This window comes from Cucurbita moschata, unplaced genomic scaffold (genome assembly GCF_002738365.1).
Source record: "Cucurbita moschata cultivar Rifu unplaced genomic scaffold, Cmos_1.0 Cmo_Scf00005, whole genome shotgun sequence".
Taxonomy (NCBI): Eukaryota; Viridiplantae; Streptophyta; class Magnoliopsida; order Cucurbitales; family Cucurbitaceae; genus Cucurbita; species Cucurbita moschata.
This window is the reverse complement of record NW_019268521.1, coordinates 5392474-5412309: the sequence shown is the minus strand read 5'-3', so window position 1 is coordinate 5412309 and position 19836 is coordinate 5392474. Positions and strand designations below refer to the sequence as shown.

Genomic DNA, 19836 nt, shown 5'->3' with positions numbered 1-19836 from the left:
CCCCAAAAAAAAAAAAAAAAAAAAAAAAAACTCGCCAAGAAAGCGACCCCTTATTACTCAGAAGAGCCCATTTGCAAATTTTGCAAAGGAAATGAGGAGAGAGAAAAGGAGGAGATGTAGAGAGAGAAAGGGAGGTGGTGGGGTGAAGGGGGCGGGCTGTGGCTGAGTGATGTTGCAGAGATTGTTACAGTTCTGGCAGAGATGGGTTTTTCTCTTTATCTGTGAAATAATTCATTTCTTCATACTCTCTGATTTCCCCAATTCTCTCTCCACTTCTACACAGTTATGTATTGCTTCGCGATGTGGTTGAACGCCCATCGCTTTTCTTTGCTTCATCGTAAGAATCCAATCACTAAAAAGGGGAATTCGAATATTTTTCCTCTTCAACTCTCAACAATGTTAGCATTTTAACGCCATTCACCCAAATTCAAGAGGGTTCCATCTTTTCTTTCGTTTTGGTGTTACTAGAAACGGGTTTTGAAGATTCTTGCTACTACCCAGCCATGGAAGCTGCAGCAATGGTGTAAAGCGAAGCCTGGGAAGACGGCAGCCATGGCATTCCCCGTCGAGCTCGTTATTCTGGGTTTTCTCTTCTGTGCTACCGTCGGCGTGGTGAACTCCGATGATGGTAAGCCACCATTAACACATGAGATGAAGAACTTTAACTCTATAATGCCATTGATAATCAAAGGTTGGGTGAACGTTGTTATGGACTTTTTGGACACCCTTTACTCTGTTTCAAAGAGGCCTAATGATTTTATAATGTTATTTCAACAGTTCCCATGCATTTCTTTTATAAATCTTTGAAACCAGTGCTAAGAATCTCTTATTTGAAAGCTATTGGGTCATTCTGAAATGAACTCTTGATCTCTAATGGCTATGGAGACTTCAGATCTTAAGCTATACATGTTTTGTTGTGATGAAGGAGCATCGTTGTTGGACATAAAGAAATCATTCAGGGATGTTGATAATGTTCTATATGATTGGACAAGCTCACCTTCATCAGACTATTGTATATGGAGAGGTGTCACCTGCGACTGTTGGATCGGTATGGCAACCCTAGAGGGGGGGTGAATAGGGTTTTAACGATAAAAGTGTTTAAACGTGATTAATTTTTCTAATGATGAAACTTTTTGCAAATAAGTAGAAGATGATAATTACTATAACAAAGTAATTCAAGTCAAAACAATAATCAAGTAGAACATGCAATAAATCACAATAATAATTTTGAAATTAAGTAGAAAAGAGTTAGAGAAAATGACACCGTAGTTTTATAGTGGTTCGGTCAAACTCGACCTACTCCACTCCCCAAGCGCCTCTTGGGAATTTGAATAAAGAACTTTCTCGACTCTTTCCACGGATCTGAGCCAAACCGCTACACCGCTCTTTTTACGAGTTCAAGAGCAAACTCAATCCTTTCCACGGCGCAGGATCAAACCGATACAAGTATTTGAGTTTGATAATAACACACCACAACTCTCTCAAAGAGTAGATTTACAATTTGGGATACTCACAACTATTTCCTCACAATACAAAAATAATCCCTCTCAAGAATAAGATGAAAAGAAATGAACTTGTAAGCTTGGAGAGAGCAACAAACAATGGAGACTTTGAACAAATGAGGATTGGAGATGTATGTAAGTTGTGTATTTTAAAATGTGGGGAAGATGAGTTTATATAGAGGAGAAAAGTGGCAAAATGTAGGATTGAATATTGACCATTGGATTGTGTTAGGAATAATGGAAGGTGGAGATTAAAAGTAAATAAATAAGAAAATTTTCTAAATTCATTTATTTCAAAATTTTAATATAATAGTAATATAATATAATAATAATAAAAAGTTATGTGAGTAACGGTCAAATGAAATTCAAAATTTATTATAAATATAATAATATAATAATAATAAAAACTATGTGAGTAACCACCAAAATTTTAAAATATAATAATATAATAATATAATATAGTAATAATAAAAATCGATGTGAGTAACGGTTAGATTCAAATTTATATTTTGTAAAAATAACTTTATTTAAAAATATAGTAATAAGAAAAACTCCACCATTTGTTACTCTCCAAAAATCATAAATGTCATACTTTGATATATCTTGATTTGTCCATCATTTTGATTTTGCTGCCACATCATCACGTCGGGTATGTTGTCTCGACTGTAATTTCTTCGTTTTAGCTCTGATTTGAGTAATTGAAAAGTCGTTGAAATTGTTATTCCCGACCTTATACTGTTGGACAGTTCAAAATACTGAAAATAATTAATAATTAAAAAGTAGGTTTGTTATCATCAAAACATCAATTAATTGATTGAAATTAATTAGAGTGAGATCAAGGCCAAAAAACCAACAATCTCCCCCTTTTTGATGATGACAAACCATTTCAAGAAAAATTCATAAAAACCAAGGTAATACACCATCCATGTAATATATGCTAATATATTATCATAAATTTTACTCAAGCATATTCTCCCCTATATTAATGCCTCAAGAAATTATGAAACATCAAACAAGTAAATGATTCATAAATAATAAAACAACAAACTTAGAGCATATTTTTCTTAATTTTCTCCCCCTTTGTAATCATCAAAAAGAACAATCGAAAGAGAATACATTTAAGAATGACGTAATGGCTCCCCCTAAAAACATGCATTCAAAAATTATAAAATTCAAGATATATCACAACGAATAATACCAAGCTCAAGCCTATTTTTGCAAAAAATTTCTTCATTCAATGGCTTGGTGAAAATATCGGCTAGTTGATTATTAGAGTTTACAAAATCAAGAATAATATGTCCATTTTGCACGTGCTCTCTAATAAAATGATGTCTAATGTCAATATGTTTAGTTCTAGAATGATGAATAGGATTTTTAGTTAAATTAATAGCACTTGTATTATCACAAAATATAGGCACACTATGAAACTTTAATCCAAAATCACAAAGAGTTTGTTTCATCCAAAGAATTTGAGCACAACAACTAGCAACCGCAATATATTCCGCTTCGGTAGTAGATAAGGCAACCGAATTTTGCTTTTTACTAAACCAAGAAACTAAGGAACTACCAAGAAATTGACAAGTTCCACTAGTACTTTTACGATCAAGTAAGCTTCCGGCAAAATCCGCATCAGAATATCCTATCAATTTAAATTCAACATTTCTAGGATACCACAATCCTAAATCAATAGTTCCAAGCAAATATTTAAATATTCTCTTAACCGCATGTAAATGAGATTCCTTAGGAGAAGATTGAAATCTAGCACAAAGACACACACTAAACATAATATCGGGTCTACTAGCGGTCAAGTAAAGTAAAGATCCAATCATACCTCGATAAGTTTTAATATCCACACTTTTACCTTTTTCATCCTTGTCAAGCTTAGTGGATGTGCTCATGGGAGTTCTTGCAATCTTACCTCCATTGAACTTGAATCTTTTGAGCAAATCTTTAGTGTATTTCTCTTGATTGATGAAGATACCATCCTTGAGTTGTTTGATTTGAAGTCCAAGAAAGAAACTAAGTTCTCCCATCATACTCATCTCAAACTCACTATGCATACATTTAGCAAATTCTTCACATAAAGAAGGATTAGTAGAACCAAATATGATATCATCCACATATATTTGCACTAATAGCATATCGTTTTCTTTAATCTTAATAAAGAGTGTAGTGTCGAGTTTGCCCATTTTAAAATCATTCCCAATAAGAAAATTACTAAGTCTATCATACCAAGCTCTTGGAGCTTGTTTTAAGCCATAAAGAGCCTTTTTCAACTTATAGACATGATGAGGAAATTCTACATTTTCAAATCCGGGAGGTTGTTCTACATAAACTTCCTCCATAATATAACCATTCAAAAATGCACTTTTCACATCCATTTGATATAATACAAAATTTTTGTAAGAAGCAAAAGCAAGTAACATTCTAATAGCTTCTAATCTAGCAACGGGTGCAAAAGTTTCTTCATAATCTATGCCTTCCTCTTGACAATAACCTTGAGCTACAAGCCTAGCTTTATTTCTCATGATATTCCCATTTTCATCCATTTTATTTCTAAAAACCCATTTGGTTCCAATAATAGAAGTATTAGATGGCCTCGGGACTAATTTCCAAACTTTGTTCCTTTCAAATTGATTTAGCTCTTCTTGCATGGCTAAAATCCAAAACTCATCATTTTCGGCATCCTTAAGACTTTTTGGTTCAATTTGAGAAACAAAAGCAAGATTATTAAATAAATTAATAGAAGAGCGAGTTTTCACACCTTGTTCGAGATCACCAAGAATCAAGTCTTTGGGATGAGACAAGGCATACCTCCATTCTTTTGGCATTGATGAAGAACCTTCTTCCTTTAAGCTCACCTCTTCTTTACTCGTAACAATTTCCTTGCCGTTGTCACTAACGAGTAAGTCTCCAAAATTTCTTTCTAAATCATCACTACAAATAGACTCATTAGAAATATTATTGCAAGATTCATCAAATACCACATGCATAGATTCTTCAATAATTAGAGTTCTCTTATTGAAAATTCTATAAGCTTTACTAGTAGATGAATAGCCAAGAAAAATACCAATATCCGTTTTTGAATCAAACTTTCCAAGCTTTTCTTTGTTGTTCAAAATAAAACATTTACAACCAAAAACTTTGAAATACCCAACATTTGGAATTTTGTTATGCCAAAGTTCATAAGGAGTTTTATTTAATGAAGGTCTAATTAAAACTCTATTTAAAATATAACAAGCGGTATTAACGGCTTCCGCCCAAAAATATTTAGGTAAATCATACTCATTTAACATTGATCTAGCAAATTCTTGTAAAGTACGATTTTTCCTTTCAACCACACCGTTTTGTTGAGGAGTCCTTGGAGAGGAGAAGTCATGAGAAAGACCATTATCTTCACAAAATTTTTGAAAGGCAACACTATCAAATTCTCCCCCATGGTCACTCCTAATTTTAGTAATTAAAAATCCTTTTTCATTTTGAACTCTTTTTACAAAACTAGCAAATCTTTTCAAAGCATCATTCTTATGTTTTATCATCAAAACCCAAGTAAATCTTGAAAAATCATCCACTATAACAAAAGCATAATAATTTCCTCCATAACTAGCTATTTTAGAAGGGCCAAATAAGTCCATATGGAGTAGTTGAAGAGGTCTAATAGTAGAAATCATATTTTTAGATTTGAAAGAAGACTTAGTTTGCTTACCCATTTGACAAGCGTCACAAATTTTATCTTTTTCAAATTTAAGTTGAGGAAGACCTCTAACTAATGAATTTTTTGAAATATTTGAAATCAAGTACATACTAGCATGTCCTAGTCTTCTATGCCATAGCCAAGAGTTATTAAGCAAAACCGAAAGACATTTATCATTTGTAGGACAATCATTCAAATCAATAGTATACACATTATCATCTCTATTTCCTACAAACAAAACTTTTCTATCACTAGCATTTTCAATTATGCAATTATTCTTATCAAATACAACTCTAAAACCTTTATCACATAATTGACTAATGCTAAGTAAGTCATGCTTTAAACCATCAACTAACAATACATTTTCAATGAGAGTACAAGAGTCATTACCTATAGTACCCTTACCAATTATTTTACCCTTCTTGTTATCACCAAAGGTTACTAAGCCACCATCCTTCTTGGAAAGATTCACAAACTTGGATGGATTACCCGTCATGTGTCTTGAGCAACCACTATCCAAGTACCACTTATTTTTCTTGGAGGCTTTCAAACAAACCTAAAAACAAGGATATTCAAAATTGACATTTTGGTACCCATACTTGTTTGGGTCCTAGAAAGTTAGTGTTCACAAATTTAGGAATCCATTTCATATTTGCATTCATATTAAAGACATTGTATTTAGATAAGTAACAAGAATAATCTTTATGTCCAAACTTACCACATGAAAAACAAACAACATTATGCAATAATTTATTTCTTGGACTAAATTTGTGTATTCTATTTTTATTCGAAAAATTATTTTCTAAAACATTGTTAAATTTTGTATTTTGAGAAACTTTTCTTCCTAAAGGAATGTTTTGAGAATTTTTCAATTTAAAGCACTTAGGTCTAATATGACCTTCAACACCACAATAATGACATATAGGCACAAATCTAGATTTATCATACTTAGATACAAATTTATTGCTAGATTTAGACAAGATAGGGGATGCTTTAACAAATATTGTTTTAGAACTTGAAGGTGTAGAACATTCATCAATATAGCCTAATCCTCTTTTATCACCATATGACTTACCTCCTTCAAGTATTTTATCTAATTTTTGAGCACCTATTGTTAACATTTTAATAGACTCCTTAGCCCTACCAAGTTCTTGCAAATTATTTGATTCATTTTCTTTGAGCAATTTAATTAATTTATCTTTTTCACAACAATCATGCTCAAGAGACTTGACTTTATCAAGTAATGCATTTTTCTCATCACAATCAAATACATGCTTTTCACAAGGTACATCAATTTTAACAATATTATGATACTTCTCTTTTAAGCAAGAAATTTCATTTAGTAAAGACTTATTTTCAATAATTGAAGTCTTATATTTCTTTTTAAGCACAACATACTTTGAACTAAGTTTTTCTAAATCAATTGTCATCTCATCAACAAGTTTAAATAATTCATGATAAGAAAGAGATTCAAGAGTTACCTCATCTTCTTGTTCATCTTCTTGTTCATCCTCTTTGTCACTATGAGCCATGAAGCAAAAATTTGCTACTTCTTCATCACTTCCACTTGCACTTTCATCACTATCATCCCAAGTAGCCTTCATTGCTTTCTTCTTGGATTTCTTAGATGATTTGAGGAGAGGACAATCCGTTCTTATATGACCCGGCTTTTTACATTCATAACATATTACCTCATCGTTTTTGCTCTTCTCACCTTTTGACTCTTTTTGATTTGTGAAATGTTTCTTGAATTGTTTCTTCCTTTTAATAAAATTTTTATACTTACGTGTGAAGTAGGCGACATCATCTTCATCAAGGACGTCCTCATCTTCAGAGTCAACTTTGATGGACTTTAGGGCTATACTTTTCTTCTTTTTGGATTCTTCTTCCATGTGCCCGTTCATGGTAATCTCATGTGTCATGAGAGAACCAACGAGTTCATCCAAAGGAAGCTTTGTGAGATCCTTTGCTTCTTGAATCGCCGTCACTTTTGCCTCCCAACTTTTAGGCAAAGACCTAAGAATTTTTCTTACATTTTCGGAAGTAGAATATACTTTTCCAAGATTTTTCAAAGCATTTAAAATATTAGTAAATCTAGTAAACATATCACCAATAGGTTCATTTTCCTCCATTTTAAATAGTTCATAATTATGAACTAACATGCTAATTTTTGTTTCTTTAACTTGATTGGTTCCCTCATGAGTTACTTCAAGAGTTTTCCAAATTTCATATGCCGAAGAACACATACATACTCTATTAAATTCGTCATTACTTAAGGCACAATACAGACAATTGATAGCACTAGCATTTAAAGAACATTTTTTCATATCATGCTCATCAAATTCATTTTCTAATTTAGGCACCTCAATATTATTAACAATTTTTATTGGAATGTAAGGACCATTACTAACATTTAACCACAATTGATAATCAACGGATTGCAAATAAATTTTCATTCTAGCTTTCCAACATGTATAATTTGTTCCATCAAAATAAGGTGGCCTAGAAGTTGATTGCCCTTCACTAAAACCATTTTTAACACGTAGGTTTGCCATAAGCTCGAACAATAAAGTTTAGATAAAAAATCTATGGGAGCAACCTGCTCTGATACCAATTGTTGGATCGGTATGGCAACCCTAGAGGGGGGGTGAATAGGGTTTTAACGATAAAAGTGTTTAAACGTGATTAATTTTTCTAATGATGAAACTTTTTGCAAATAAGTAGAAGATGATAATTACTATAACAAAGTAATTCAAGTCAAAACAATAATCAAGTAGAACATGCAATAAATCACAATAATAATTTTGAAATTAAGTAGAAAAGAGTTAGAGAAAATGACACCGTAGTTTTATAGTGGTTCGGTCAAACTCGACCTACTCCACTCCCCAAGCGCCTCTTGGGAATTTGAATAAAGAACTTTCTCGACTCTTTCCACGGATCTGAGCCAAACCGCTACACCGCTCTTTTTACGAGTTCAAGAGCAAACTCAATCCTTTCCACGGCGCAGGATCAAACCGATACAAGTATTTGAGTTTGATAATAACACACCACAACTCTCTCAAAGAGTAGATTTACAATTTGGGATACTCACAACTATTTCCTCACAATACAAAAATAATCCCTCTCAAGAATAAGATGAAAAGAAATGAACTTGTAAGCTTGGAGAGAGCAACAAACAATGGAGACTTTGAACAAATGAGGATTGGAGAATGTATGTAAGTTGTGTATTTTAAAATGTGGGGAAGATGAGTTTATATAGAGGAGAAAAGTGGCAAAATGTAGGATTGAATATTGACCATTGGATTGTGTTAGGAATAATGGAAGGTGGAGATTAAAAGTAAATAAATAAGAAAATTTTCTAAATTCATTTATTTCAAAATTTTAATATAATAGTAATATAATATAATAATAATAAAAAGTTATGTGAGTAACGGTCAAATGAAATTCAAAATTTATTATAAATATAATAATATAATAATAATAAAAACTATGTGAGTAACCACCAAAATTTTAAAATATAATAATATAATAATATAATATAGTAATAATAAAAATCGATGTGAGTAACGGTTAGATTCAAATTTATATTTTGTAAAAATAACTTTATTTAAAAATATAGTAATAAGAAAAACTCCACCATTTGTTACTCTCCAAAAATCATAAATGTCATACTTTGATATATCTTGATTTGTCCATCATTTTGATTTTGCTGCCACATCATCACGCCCGGTATGTTGTCTCGACTGTAATTTTCGTTTTAGCTCTGATTTGAGTAATTGAAAAGTCATTGAAATCGTTATTCCCGACCTTATACTGTGGACAGTTCAAAATACTGAAAATAGTTAATAATTAAAAAGTAGGTTTGTTATCATCAAAACATCAATTAATTGATTGAAATTAATTAGAGTGAGATCAAGGCCAAAAAACCAACAGCGACAATGACACTCTCAATGTCATATCTCTGTAAGTTTCATAAGCAAACCAAGCTTGTTCTTACTTGTTCATCACCCTTTTCCAATTGTTTTCTTGTTCCAGTAATCTTTCAGGCCTCAATCTTGATGGGGAAATTTCTCCTTCTGTCGGCAACCTCAAGGGCCTGCAAACCTTGTACTCCTCCCTCTCTTTTCTCTACATTTTCCACTTTCTAACCCTTCTTTTCATATCTTACATGGCTGAGTGGTGTTCTTTGAACAGGGATTTAAGGGGGAATAGCCTTTCTGGACAAATCCCAGATGAGATTGGTGACTGTTCTTCATTAACAAATCTGTAAGTCATATAGAGTTTAGGGAATATGCAATATATTTGGCTTAAGCTCACGGTTAGCCGACCGATCTTTGTAGGGACTTATCGTTTAATGAGATATATGGAGACATACCCTTTTCCATATCGAAATTGAAGCAGCTGGAAATGCTGTAAGCTCTAATACATGTCTATAACCTATGACTTACACAGTGACATACTAATTATCTTGTATGCTATCAGTGTTCTGAAGAACAATCGACTCATTGGGCCGATCCCATCGACATTATCTCAGATTCCAAACTTGAAGGTTTTGTAAGTTTTCATGGCATCCCTTTTTCCACTGCCTTCCAATGTTCATATAATAATGAACTAACAAGTGAAGGATATGGCTGTAGAGATCTAGCACAGAACAATCTCAGCGGGGAAATCCCAAGACTAATTTACTGGAATGAAGTGTTGCAATATCTGTGAGTACTTTTTACTCATGTTCTTACAGATATCACCCTGTTTTTGTTGGCTCTTAATGCTTCATTTGTTGTTCTACTCCATGTCAGTGGTCTGCGCGGCAACAATTTGGTGGGCGCGCTGTCTCCAGATATGTGTCAGCTCACTGGCTTATGGTATTTGTAAGTGATCAAAAGCTATACCATTTCTTTCCTTACCCATTTGAGCTTGTGCTTAGCCTCGTGACACTCTTTCCATTTGAAGTGATGTGAGAAACAACAGTTTAACAGGCAGCATACCTCAAACCATAGGCAACTGCACAGCCTTCCAGGTCTTGTATGTATTATCTCCTTCTCATTGAATACTATGGTTACGATCTTATGTGCACAACTAGCTGAAGTTTCGTTCTCGTGTTTCTCGACAGAGACCTGTCGTATAATCATCTCACTGGAGAGATACCATTCAACATTGGTTTTCTTCAAGTTGCCACGTTGTATGTGTTCGTGAAGCGATTTTTCATTTTCGTACTGTTTCTGCTGCTATGTTCCAATGTTCAAATGTTATGTTCAGGTCCCTGCAGGGTAATCAGCTATCAGGTCCCATCCCACCGGTAATCGGTCTGATGCAGGCGCTTGCCGTGCTGTAAGCAACTTAATCTTTCTCACAACCAAGTTCATGGACCATTTTTTTCCTAAGGAGAATCTTTATCACTCGATTCTCGCTCTCCGTTTCGTTTATGGCTTTGTTTCTAACTTCTCCATATCGTAATCAGAGATTTGAGCTGCAACATGTTATCTGGTCCAATCCCTTCTATCTTAGGGAATTTGACTTATACTGAGAAACTGTAAGCATACTTTTACTGCTTCTAGTATGCTTGTTTCCCATTATTTTTGCTATCTATGTATGTAAGAATGTAATATTACTCACATTTTATGGGTACTAATTCCGGTGAGCGGCGTCGATGATGGCATACAGGTACTTGCATAGCAACAAACTCACCGGGTCCATCCCGGCAGAGCTCGGGAATATGACAAAGCTCCATTATCTGTAACATTCCTGTCTTATTTGTGTTCCTATTAATGTGGATCTCTCTATGACAAAGCTCCATTATGTTGTAATCTTTGTTCTTTTGCAGGGAACTGAATGATAATCGTCTTACTGGGAATATTCCAGCCGAGCTCGGGAAACTCACCGATTTGTTCGATCTGTAAGCTTCATCATACTGTTCTTATATGACTGCTTTTGCAATCCCTCGTTCCATTACTGATGAAGCGTCGTTGCAGAAACATTGCTAATAACAATCTTGAAGGTCCTATCCCTGATAATCTTAGCTCTTGCACAAATCTCAACAGCCTGTAAGAATCTAATCCAAACTCGGATTCCATTCAGAACCGTCTGCTATTCATTAAGACAGTTAAAATCTGTTGGTTTCAGAAATCTTCATGGCAACAAGTTGAATGGAACTATCCCGCCGTCTTTCGAGAAGCTAGAGAGTATGACGTACTTGTAAGTCGAGTTGATTAAGAGCTTAAGAGCTTCTTCTCCGTTCATTAGGACGGACATCATAAAATCTGCTTCATTTGGCTGTCTATCTGCAGGAATCTCTCCTCTAATGTTCTACGAGGTCCTATTCCAGTCGAGCTATCTCGCATTGGCAATCTCGATACGCTGTAAGTATATAGGATCTAAATTCACTCACCCTTTGCCATTTTCTCATACTAAATCATCGTTGCTGCACAGAGACATCTCAAATAACAAAATTAGCAGCACGATTTCTTCATCGTTTGGCGATCTCGAACATCTCCTAAAGCTGTATGTATCATCTTTAACTCATTTTTCTAATCACCAACCATGTCTTTGAGCTGAAATTACTGACTGACCTTTGTTCTTAAATGTTCTTAGGAATTTAAGTAGGAATCAATTAACGGGGTCTATTCCAGCTGAATTTGGCAATCTAAGGAGTGTAATGCAAATGTAAGATATTTTTGTCCCCATCTGAATGCAGGAACTTCAGTGTTTGAGTCTGATTCTATTGTATTTTTGTTGGTATTCTGTAGAGATATTTCACACAATCAGCTCTCTGGGATCATTCCTCAAGAACTGAGTCAACTTCAAAATCTGTTCTCCTTGTAAGTTCTGAAATTGGAAACTTTTATCAATTGTTCTTACCAAAAGATGAAATGGGAGCTATCATAAGAGTCCTCCAGTGGCTTGGTCATGTCATGAACCGATATCTCCTCCCCCCCTTTTGCTATCACGTCGTTCTACTGACACTATGGCCTGAGTTTCATCTGCTAAGTGTTTGAAGTATTTATGTATGTGTCCTACTCATGATGAAACTGATGTAGGAGACTTGAAAACAACAATTTATCGGGGGACGTGACGTCGCTGATTAGCTGCCTAAGCCTTACCGAATTGTAAGTTTGTCGTACTTTCGAACATTAAGTGTCGGGATAATGTTGACACAGGAGATGTGTTACTAACTCATTAAACTGATCCTTACAGAAACGTATCTTACAACAATCTGAATGGTGATATTCCCACAAGCAACAACTTTTCTAGGTTCTCGTCTGACAGGTAAAAACTTTAAATTTGATTTCCATATTTGGATTGAGTTTGGAACGAGAAGAAAGGCAGAAAAGAAACACCAAAGAAATCTAATGGATACTCACTTATTGTAATGGCCAACCCTATGACTAGCAATATTGTCTTTTTTGGGCTTCCTCTCAAAGTTTTAAGACGCGTCTGCTAGGGAGAGGTTTCCATACTCTTACAAGGAATGATTCATTTCCTTCTTCAATCGATGTGGAATCTCATAATCCATCCCTCATAGGAGCCAACGTTCTCGTTGGCACACTACCTAGTGTAGTGGCCCAAACTTCTAATGAGAGATTTCCAGACCCTTGTATAATTGGGTGTACTTCTGATATATGTTTACTTTCAGTTTTCTTGGAAATCTTGCTCTATGTGGATATTGGAATAGCAACAACTATCCCTGTCATGTGGCTCAGGCGACAGAGCGAGGTAATTGTGCGTTTTGAACGGTACTGATAGTTGTATTTGTAAGTGTAATAGAGTTAAGCTGACTCTTCCATAAGAATAGTCGAGGTGCGTGCAAGCTGAAGCTGGTCTGAACAATCACCGATATAATAAAGAAAATGTAGTTGTATCTGTAATGTGAGGGATTGAATAACGAAATCTGCCATTTATTGCTTTGAATGCAGTGACAATATCTAAAGCTGTTATCCTGGGAATTGCTCTTGGTGTCATTGCGATCCTTCTGATGATCCTTCTAACAGTGTGCCGTCCAAACAACACAATACCTTTTCCAGATGGATCACTTGATAAACCAGGTGCTTTGAATGTGGTTTTTAATGTATTTCAGCTCTCAATGATTGAATACTAAACCATTCTATTATGCTTAGTTACTTACTCAACTCCCAAGCTAGTGATGCTTCACATGAACATGGCACTTCATGTGTATGAGGATATTATGAGGATGACTGAAAATTTGAGTGAAAAGTACATTATTGGATATGGAGCTTCAAGCACAGTCTACAAATGTGTACTCAAGAACTGCAAACCTGTGGCTATCAAGAAGCTCTACTCTCACCAGCCACATAGCATGAAGGGATTCGAGACCGAACTCCAAACCGTGGGTAGCATCAAGCACAGAAATCTGGTCAGCCTCCAAGGATATTCCTTATCTCCCTCTGGGAATCTCCTCTTCTATGACTACATGGAAAACGGCAGTCTTTGGGATCATCTGCATTGTAAGATGCCACTTAATAGTTGTTATATTGTCAAAACTATGCCTTACATGTTTCAGTTGATCTGCATAAAATGAGAGTAATAAATCTAGATTTGTACAGGCTCTAGCTCTACCAGGAAGAAAAAGCTGGACTGGGACACTCGGCTCAATATTGCACATGGAGCAGCTCAAGGGCTATCATATCTACACCATGATTGTAGCCCTCGCATTATCCACAGGGATGTCAAGTCATCAAACATTCTGCTAGACAAGGATTTTGAAGCTCATCTCACTGATTTCGGTATTGCCAAGAGTTTATGTACCTCGAAGACTTATACGTCCACTTACATCATGGGAACTATTGGATACATTGATCCGGAGTATGCTCGTACTTCTCGACTTACTGAAAAGTCCGATGTCTACAGCTTTGGCATTGTGTTACTTGAATTGCTCACAGGAAGGAAAGCTGTGGACAATGAATCAAATCTCCACCAATTGGTTAGTACAACTTTATTGTACGATGTACTTCACTAACTGTAGTTCTTTTAAGTGCCGTGATATTGATGTTGTTCTTTTCTCTTGTTCTTTCATATATCTCAGATCTTATCAAAAGCAGCCAACAATGCTGTAATGGAGACAGTTGATCCTGAAATAACTGCAACTTGCAAGGACCTTGGAGCTGTAAAGAAGGCGTTTCAGCTTGCTCTCCTTTGCACCAAGAGGCAGCCATCCGATCGACCGACGATGCACGAAGTAACGCGCGTCATTGAGAGTCTTCTGCCCTCTGCCACAGTGCCAAAACAAACACCAACCATGCCCCCATCTGCAAAATCCCCTTGCTACAGGGACGAGTATACAAATCTAAAAACACCGCACGTGCTGAACTGCCCATCCATGAGCACGTCAGATGCCCAGCTTTTCCTCAAGTTTGGAGAGGTTATTTCACAAAACAGTGAGTAATAAGCTAGGCAAGCCTCTACAACTTAGAGTGCCATCCAAGAAGGGTTGGCTTTGTGAGTAGGACTTGAAATCCTGTATAAAAGATTTAACAACCATCTTGTTTTAATGTGTAGTGTAAGCTATAAAAGTAGGAAGCAGCAAAGCATGGACATATATATGCATGATGTATTGGTTGATCTAGATGTAGAAATGATTTTGGGAAGGAAAGAATTATTGTTTCAATTAACTGAGTGATTTTTGGGGTGTGGGACACATTGAGTTTGAAAACTGGGGCTGGCCTTGTGTTTATCATTGGCTTTCATGTTCTCACGCTAGTAGTTGATGATGAGTTGAGAGGATGATGGCATTTGAAAGTGTTAACAGCAAGGCAGCAATAATTCACTTGGTCTGGGGCTTCATGTTTCTGTTTAGTGTACGGTTTGTCAATTAACTTCAACCAGGCAATGATTTCAAGGGTAATAAACCAACTTGCAAACAGTTTTGTTTGGCCACTGGTTTGAAAGGCAGTGTCGGTCGAAGAGTGTGGATCACTTGTACCCAGCAGAAGAATATAGTCTTTAAAGGAGCAGAACAATATATAACTACAACTACAACATCAATAGTCTCGCATCTCGGTACCCAGCAGAAGAATGTTCATCTACATTGAACGGCAATCAGCTAAAGAAACTCATCAATGCCATTGGGAATGCTTACAATTGCTTAGGCAACGAGCAAATTGCAGCATTGAGCATGTTTACATTCTCAAGGTCTATAACAAAGAAGCCGTAGTTAAATCTAACCATAAATGAAGCTCAAGGGAAACTAAGAATATCAGGGACCCAAATCCTGTAAAGTGTGAACTAAATGTGTCGAAACGTGCAGATGTCCTTGAACGTTACTGGGAGATGGACTGTGAAAGGTCACTATATCCGTTGTGGTTGTATCTTTTCATTCGATAAAGCGTAAGAACGCTCTTAGAAGTTGCTCAACCAATCAGGCTATCAATCTTGGTGAACCAAACAGAATTTGGAAGTTATGGTTGCATTGGTCAAACTAGCCTACGAGGTGGCTGTTTGTTTGTGTGGGTAGGTGGATGGTATGGTTGTCTTGGGCCAATCCAGACAGGTGTTGAAAAATGCGACTCACTCCATTTCATTATAAACAACGAGACGTGAAAGTTTTGGTCTTTAATATAGAGTACAGTAACGACCATAAGACCTAAAATCAGACTAGAAAAAACCTCCTATTTCAGGATCCCTAGAATAGTTAAAAAGACTCTTGCGTACCTATGCAAGAGAAGGAAATTTCCCGGGTCAGTTTAGATTTGTTAGGTTGGCCTTATTAGCAGAGGTGGCACACTCTTGTAGATCAGCCAAGGAATATGAACGCCAAGTGGAGAAATTTCGTTGTGGTGGCACAATGGAAGCCAGATTGCTGTTGGACGCTTTGGATTGTGGGTGCAGAGGTGGGCGAGGCGGTGGAGAGCTTGAATATGAGCTACAATTTGAGTCCTCGCTGCTGTTACTTTCGGAGCTGCTCATAGCAACGGCCAAAGCGAAGGAGCTTCTGCTTGAGCTGATGGGTCTCTTTGATATCCCACCACCGTTATTCTTGAGGGGGAAACTCCGGTTCTTCTCCCACACCAGATTGAAAGCCATAAGATTCCTACGTTTCTTGGAATAGGCATTTTCTGGCTTCACAATCTCCTCCACTGAGGAAACAGTGGACGCATCGGCCAAACTCGTGAAAGACTTCGATTTTCCATTGTAGAACTTTGAGATACCTTTTCTGCATGTAGCAACAATTCTTATTAGATAAAGGAACAATGTAGTGCAGAATCGCATAAAAACCTGAATGTATATAACAGGTACTCGATCCTTTTTCCCAATCTCAACAGCAGAGTGTTGTTTCTAAAGTTATATGCTAAAATTAAAAGTAGTTAATGTTTTGCAGTGTCGCTGAACAATTTTTATAAAGCACTGCAAAGCAATGATTTCTTTCTGATTTAGCTTAAGAAGATCTCAGAAACACAATCTCCGCTACAGAGATTGGCAAGAAAGATGAATAAAGAATTCGACCGGAAACTCATGATTGAAGTGTATTAAAAAATGGTGTCATTTGCTAATCTTCAGCTTCGGAATGCTCTCTTTTCTCATTATTAAGCCTCCGATAACATATAGTTATCTCGAATTTATCATTGCACTAATCTTTATTAAAGAAGCAAACAGATTTCTACAGGCCATGATTTATTCATACCCACAATAATGACTCTACCAAGAGTCGAATGTAAATCTTTTATCTGTTAGTCAGCAATAACTACTAGTCACCGCCAGAATGTAACGTAATCCCCAGTAATAAGTCCAAAATGAAGCAAAAGCAATTGATGAAGCATAGATCAAATGACTCCGTCATTATGCAGGGCAGATTAACTATCTCCACTCCCTAGTTCATTGTACTGCAACTGTATTAAATATTCACGCTCAATTAAGCCTTCCCTAAACATTTCAACCTCACCAACCGTATATTCAACACGCTCGTTCCAGATCATCCATCAAATTTAACTAGAGACAATGAATGATTTCGATTTGCAATTTGCAATGACCAAACTAAGATTCGCGGAAGAAAGTACGAGTTCACAGCATCCAAAACAAATGAAAAACAAGATCATCAAACAGAAAGAACACGAACCTGACAGGCAAAACCTCCTCCAAGGAGTCCATCATATCCAGCGGCCCTTTATAGGAGCTCTGAACCTCATCATTCTCGCCGCTATCCTCATCATCCGACGATCTCGCGGACTGATCACTATTCCTCCCGATGGAAGAAGACGAAGAAGTTGAAGCTGAGCTACAAGTATTAGATTCCTCAGCCTCCTTTTCAAACCCTTCAACATCGCGATCCACATCCCCAGTCTCCAACCTCTCAAACATAGATCCATAACCCAAATCCTCCGGCGAGAATCCAGAGGGTTGATCAACCCGCCGAACCCTATCCAAAGTAATCGACATGACGACTTGAAATTTGAACAGTGACAACAAGGAGAAAAGAGAAAAGAGAAAAGAGAGAGAAAAAAGAACACACAGACGAGAAGAAGAAGAAGGAAGAGGAAATGGGTTTTTATAAACAAAGAAGGGAAGGGATTTTGGATTATAAAAAAAAAATGGACGGACGAGATTGGAATCACGTGGAGAACCGGCAAGATCAGAAATGGATGAAAGATATTAATTGGGAAAAAAATAAATAATGATAAGATTAGGAGAAAAAAATGATAACAAACAATTTTCTTTATTAAAAAAAAAGTATAAAAGAAAAATAATTTAATGAAAAGGCAAGGTAAGGTAAGAAAGGAAAAAAAAACCTTATCCTCATCCACTTGCTAGTTATTTAATATACCGGATAACTTTCCTTAACATTTATTAGCTGTTTTTTTCTTTTTAATTTTATTTTATTTTATTTGGTGTGGGTTGCCTTACCCACAGAATGGTGGCGACCACGGAAAGTTACAATAGACCTGAGAGCACCTGATTATAGAGGCGATGACGTGGCGAGTCGGAAGCATAAAATCGGGTGGTGTGTTGCGATGCTTATCCAAAAGAGGTGGTGGGGCCCAGAGAGAGAGATTTATAGAAATTCGGAGACGATCTTTGTCCCTTCCAAATCCGGCTCTGGCTCTGGCTCGGCTCGGCTGGGTTGGGGGAGGGAGACAGCATCATAGGATTAGGATAGGATAAGGTGGTCATTTCCGACGTTAAATTGGAGGGTGCCACGTGCCACGTAAGTAATCAAAATGCATTTTAATTACAATAAATGGGAGTGGGAAATTCCCGAGGGAGGGGAGCCAGATTATGATGGATGGAGGAGCGACAAGTCGATCCTACCTTTCGTTGCATTGCCATCTAATGACTTAGACAAAACGACATGTAGTTGGGGGAAGAATCACAATCAGGAAAGGAAAGGAAAAGAGAAATGGATAGGGAAGGGGTATTTGGGTAATTGTGTTATAAATAAACATGAATGGCACAGGGAATAACAATAAATTGTACATAACTTAGAAGGAACAATTGAGCTTTTATTAAATAATTAACTAATAAAAGTACTATTTTTAATTATCCACAACCTTTTTTAAAATTCAATTTAAAAAAAAAAAAAAAAAAAAAGTTAGGGAGGTTGGACTAATTATAATTTTTAATTAAACAAAGTGAAGCACACATATGACATTAACTATAACCTTTGAAGCTTTAAGCTAAATAATATATTAAATACAGTAAAAAAGACTGAAAAGACAACCACACTTACCAAGTATTGGAATTAGGTCAAACTATAAAAAAATACTTACAATCCTCAAGTTTTCATTTTAATATTTAAAGTTTGTTTTAAAACACTACTAACGGATTTTTGCCCTTAAATTTATTACACTAATTCTTTTTTGGCCTACTTTAAATCAACATACCTACATGCATATATGAAAGGAAAATAATTAGACCAGCTTAAAAAATCTAAACTCTTGTAGTTTATTTTTTAAAATAAAAAAAAAATCAAACTAGAAATGACCTACAGAGCCAAAGCCCCATAAGAAGGGGATTCTCCATTTAGACAAAGAATGAGTAACATTGTTTTTTCATTAGATAAAAGGGGTCGAAAACGGGATTATATTCTCCGTCCCTATCCCAATGCAATTTTTCTTCCCCTAAATATAAATATATTTTTAACTATATATATATATATATATATATATTCCTATATTAAAAAAATAAATTAGTTAATTTTAAGATTTAATTTTTTTAATGTTAAACCTATGTTAATATTAAATTTTAAATTTTTAGTTAAATTTTTAGAAATTGTGGGGTAAAAGATTATATATATATATTTAGTTAATAAAATATATTGATTTATTAAGATTTTTTTTTAATGAAGATTAAAATAAAAACTTTAAAATAAGGTAAAAATAATAATAATAAAAATAAATAAATTACCACACCTTTTCGATCTCGCAACAATAAATGAGAAATTTTGTGGGAATGAAAAATGAAATAAGTGTCCCCGATCGAAACGGAAAAGCTTCCCCATCTCTACACGTGGAGATCTCTACCACCAATCCCTACAAAATAATCATCATTAAATAAACTCAACTAACTACAAGAATGAATTACAAAAAAAATGCAAGCCACATAAACAAAATTCTAAGCCAAGTCTTCCTCACCATCCAATTCAAAAAAAAAAAAAAAAAAAAAAAAAAAAAAAAAAAAAAAAAAAAAAAAAAAAAA

General features: G+C 35.4%; 2 protein-coding genes across 3 annotated transcripts; one reads left to right on the top strand and one right to left on the bottom strand.

Moving 5' to 3' along the window:
• Positions 1-136: 136 nt before the first annotated feature.
• On the top strand, positions 137-14819 carry LOC111442963 (LRR receptor-like serine/threonine-protein kinase ERECTA). The gene is made up of 29 exons (XM_023080533.1): positions 137-287; positions 469-628; positions 926-1033; positions 9129-9159; positions 9232-9303; positions 9391-9462; positions 9537-9608; positions 9679-9750; positions 9834-9905; positions 9993-10064; positions 10147-10218; positions 10307-10375; positions 10453-10524; positions 10655-10726; positions 10858-10929; positions 11018-11089; positions 11166-11237; positions 11317-11388; positions 11481-11552; positions 11623-11694; positions 11785-11856; positions 11940-12011; positions 12231-12299; positions 12388-12459; positions 12827-12906; positions 13107-13235; positions 13308-13655; positions 13755-14131; positions 14234-14819. Exons 2-29 carry the CDS (start codon positions 553-555, stop codon positions 14591-14593), a joined length of 2943 nt encoding a protein of 980 aa, XP_022936301.1. The 5' UTR covers positions 137-287; positions 469-552; the 3' UTR covers positions 14594-14819.
• LOC111442964 lies at positions 14548-17679 on the bottom strand. 2 transcript variants are annotated; one of them, XM_023080535.1, is made up of 3 exons: positions 17261-17679; positions 15859-16360; positions 14548-14665 (listed from the first exon to the last, which is right to left on the bottom strand). In XM_023080535.1, exons 1-2 carry the CDS (start codon positions 17578-17580, stop codon positions 15886-15888), a joined length of 795 nt encoding a protein of 264 aa, XP_022936303.1. In that variant the 5' UTR covers positions 17581-17679; the 3' UTR covers positions 14548-14665; positions 15859-15885. The 2 variants fall into 2 exon arrangements, with proteins under 2 accessions (XP_022936303.1, XP_022936302.1); XM_023080534.1 differs by lacking the exon at positions 14548-14665 and having other exon boundaries at positions 15249-16360; positions 17261-17678.
• Positions 17680-19836: the final 2157 nt, after the last annotated feature.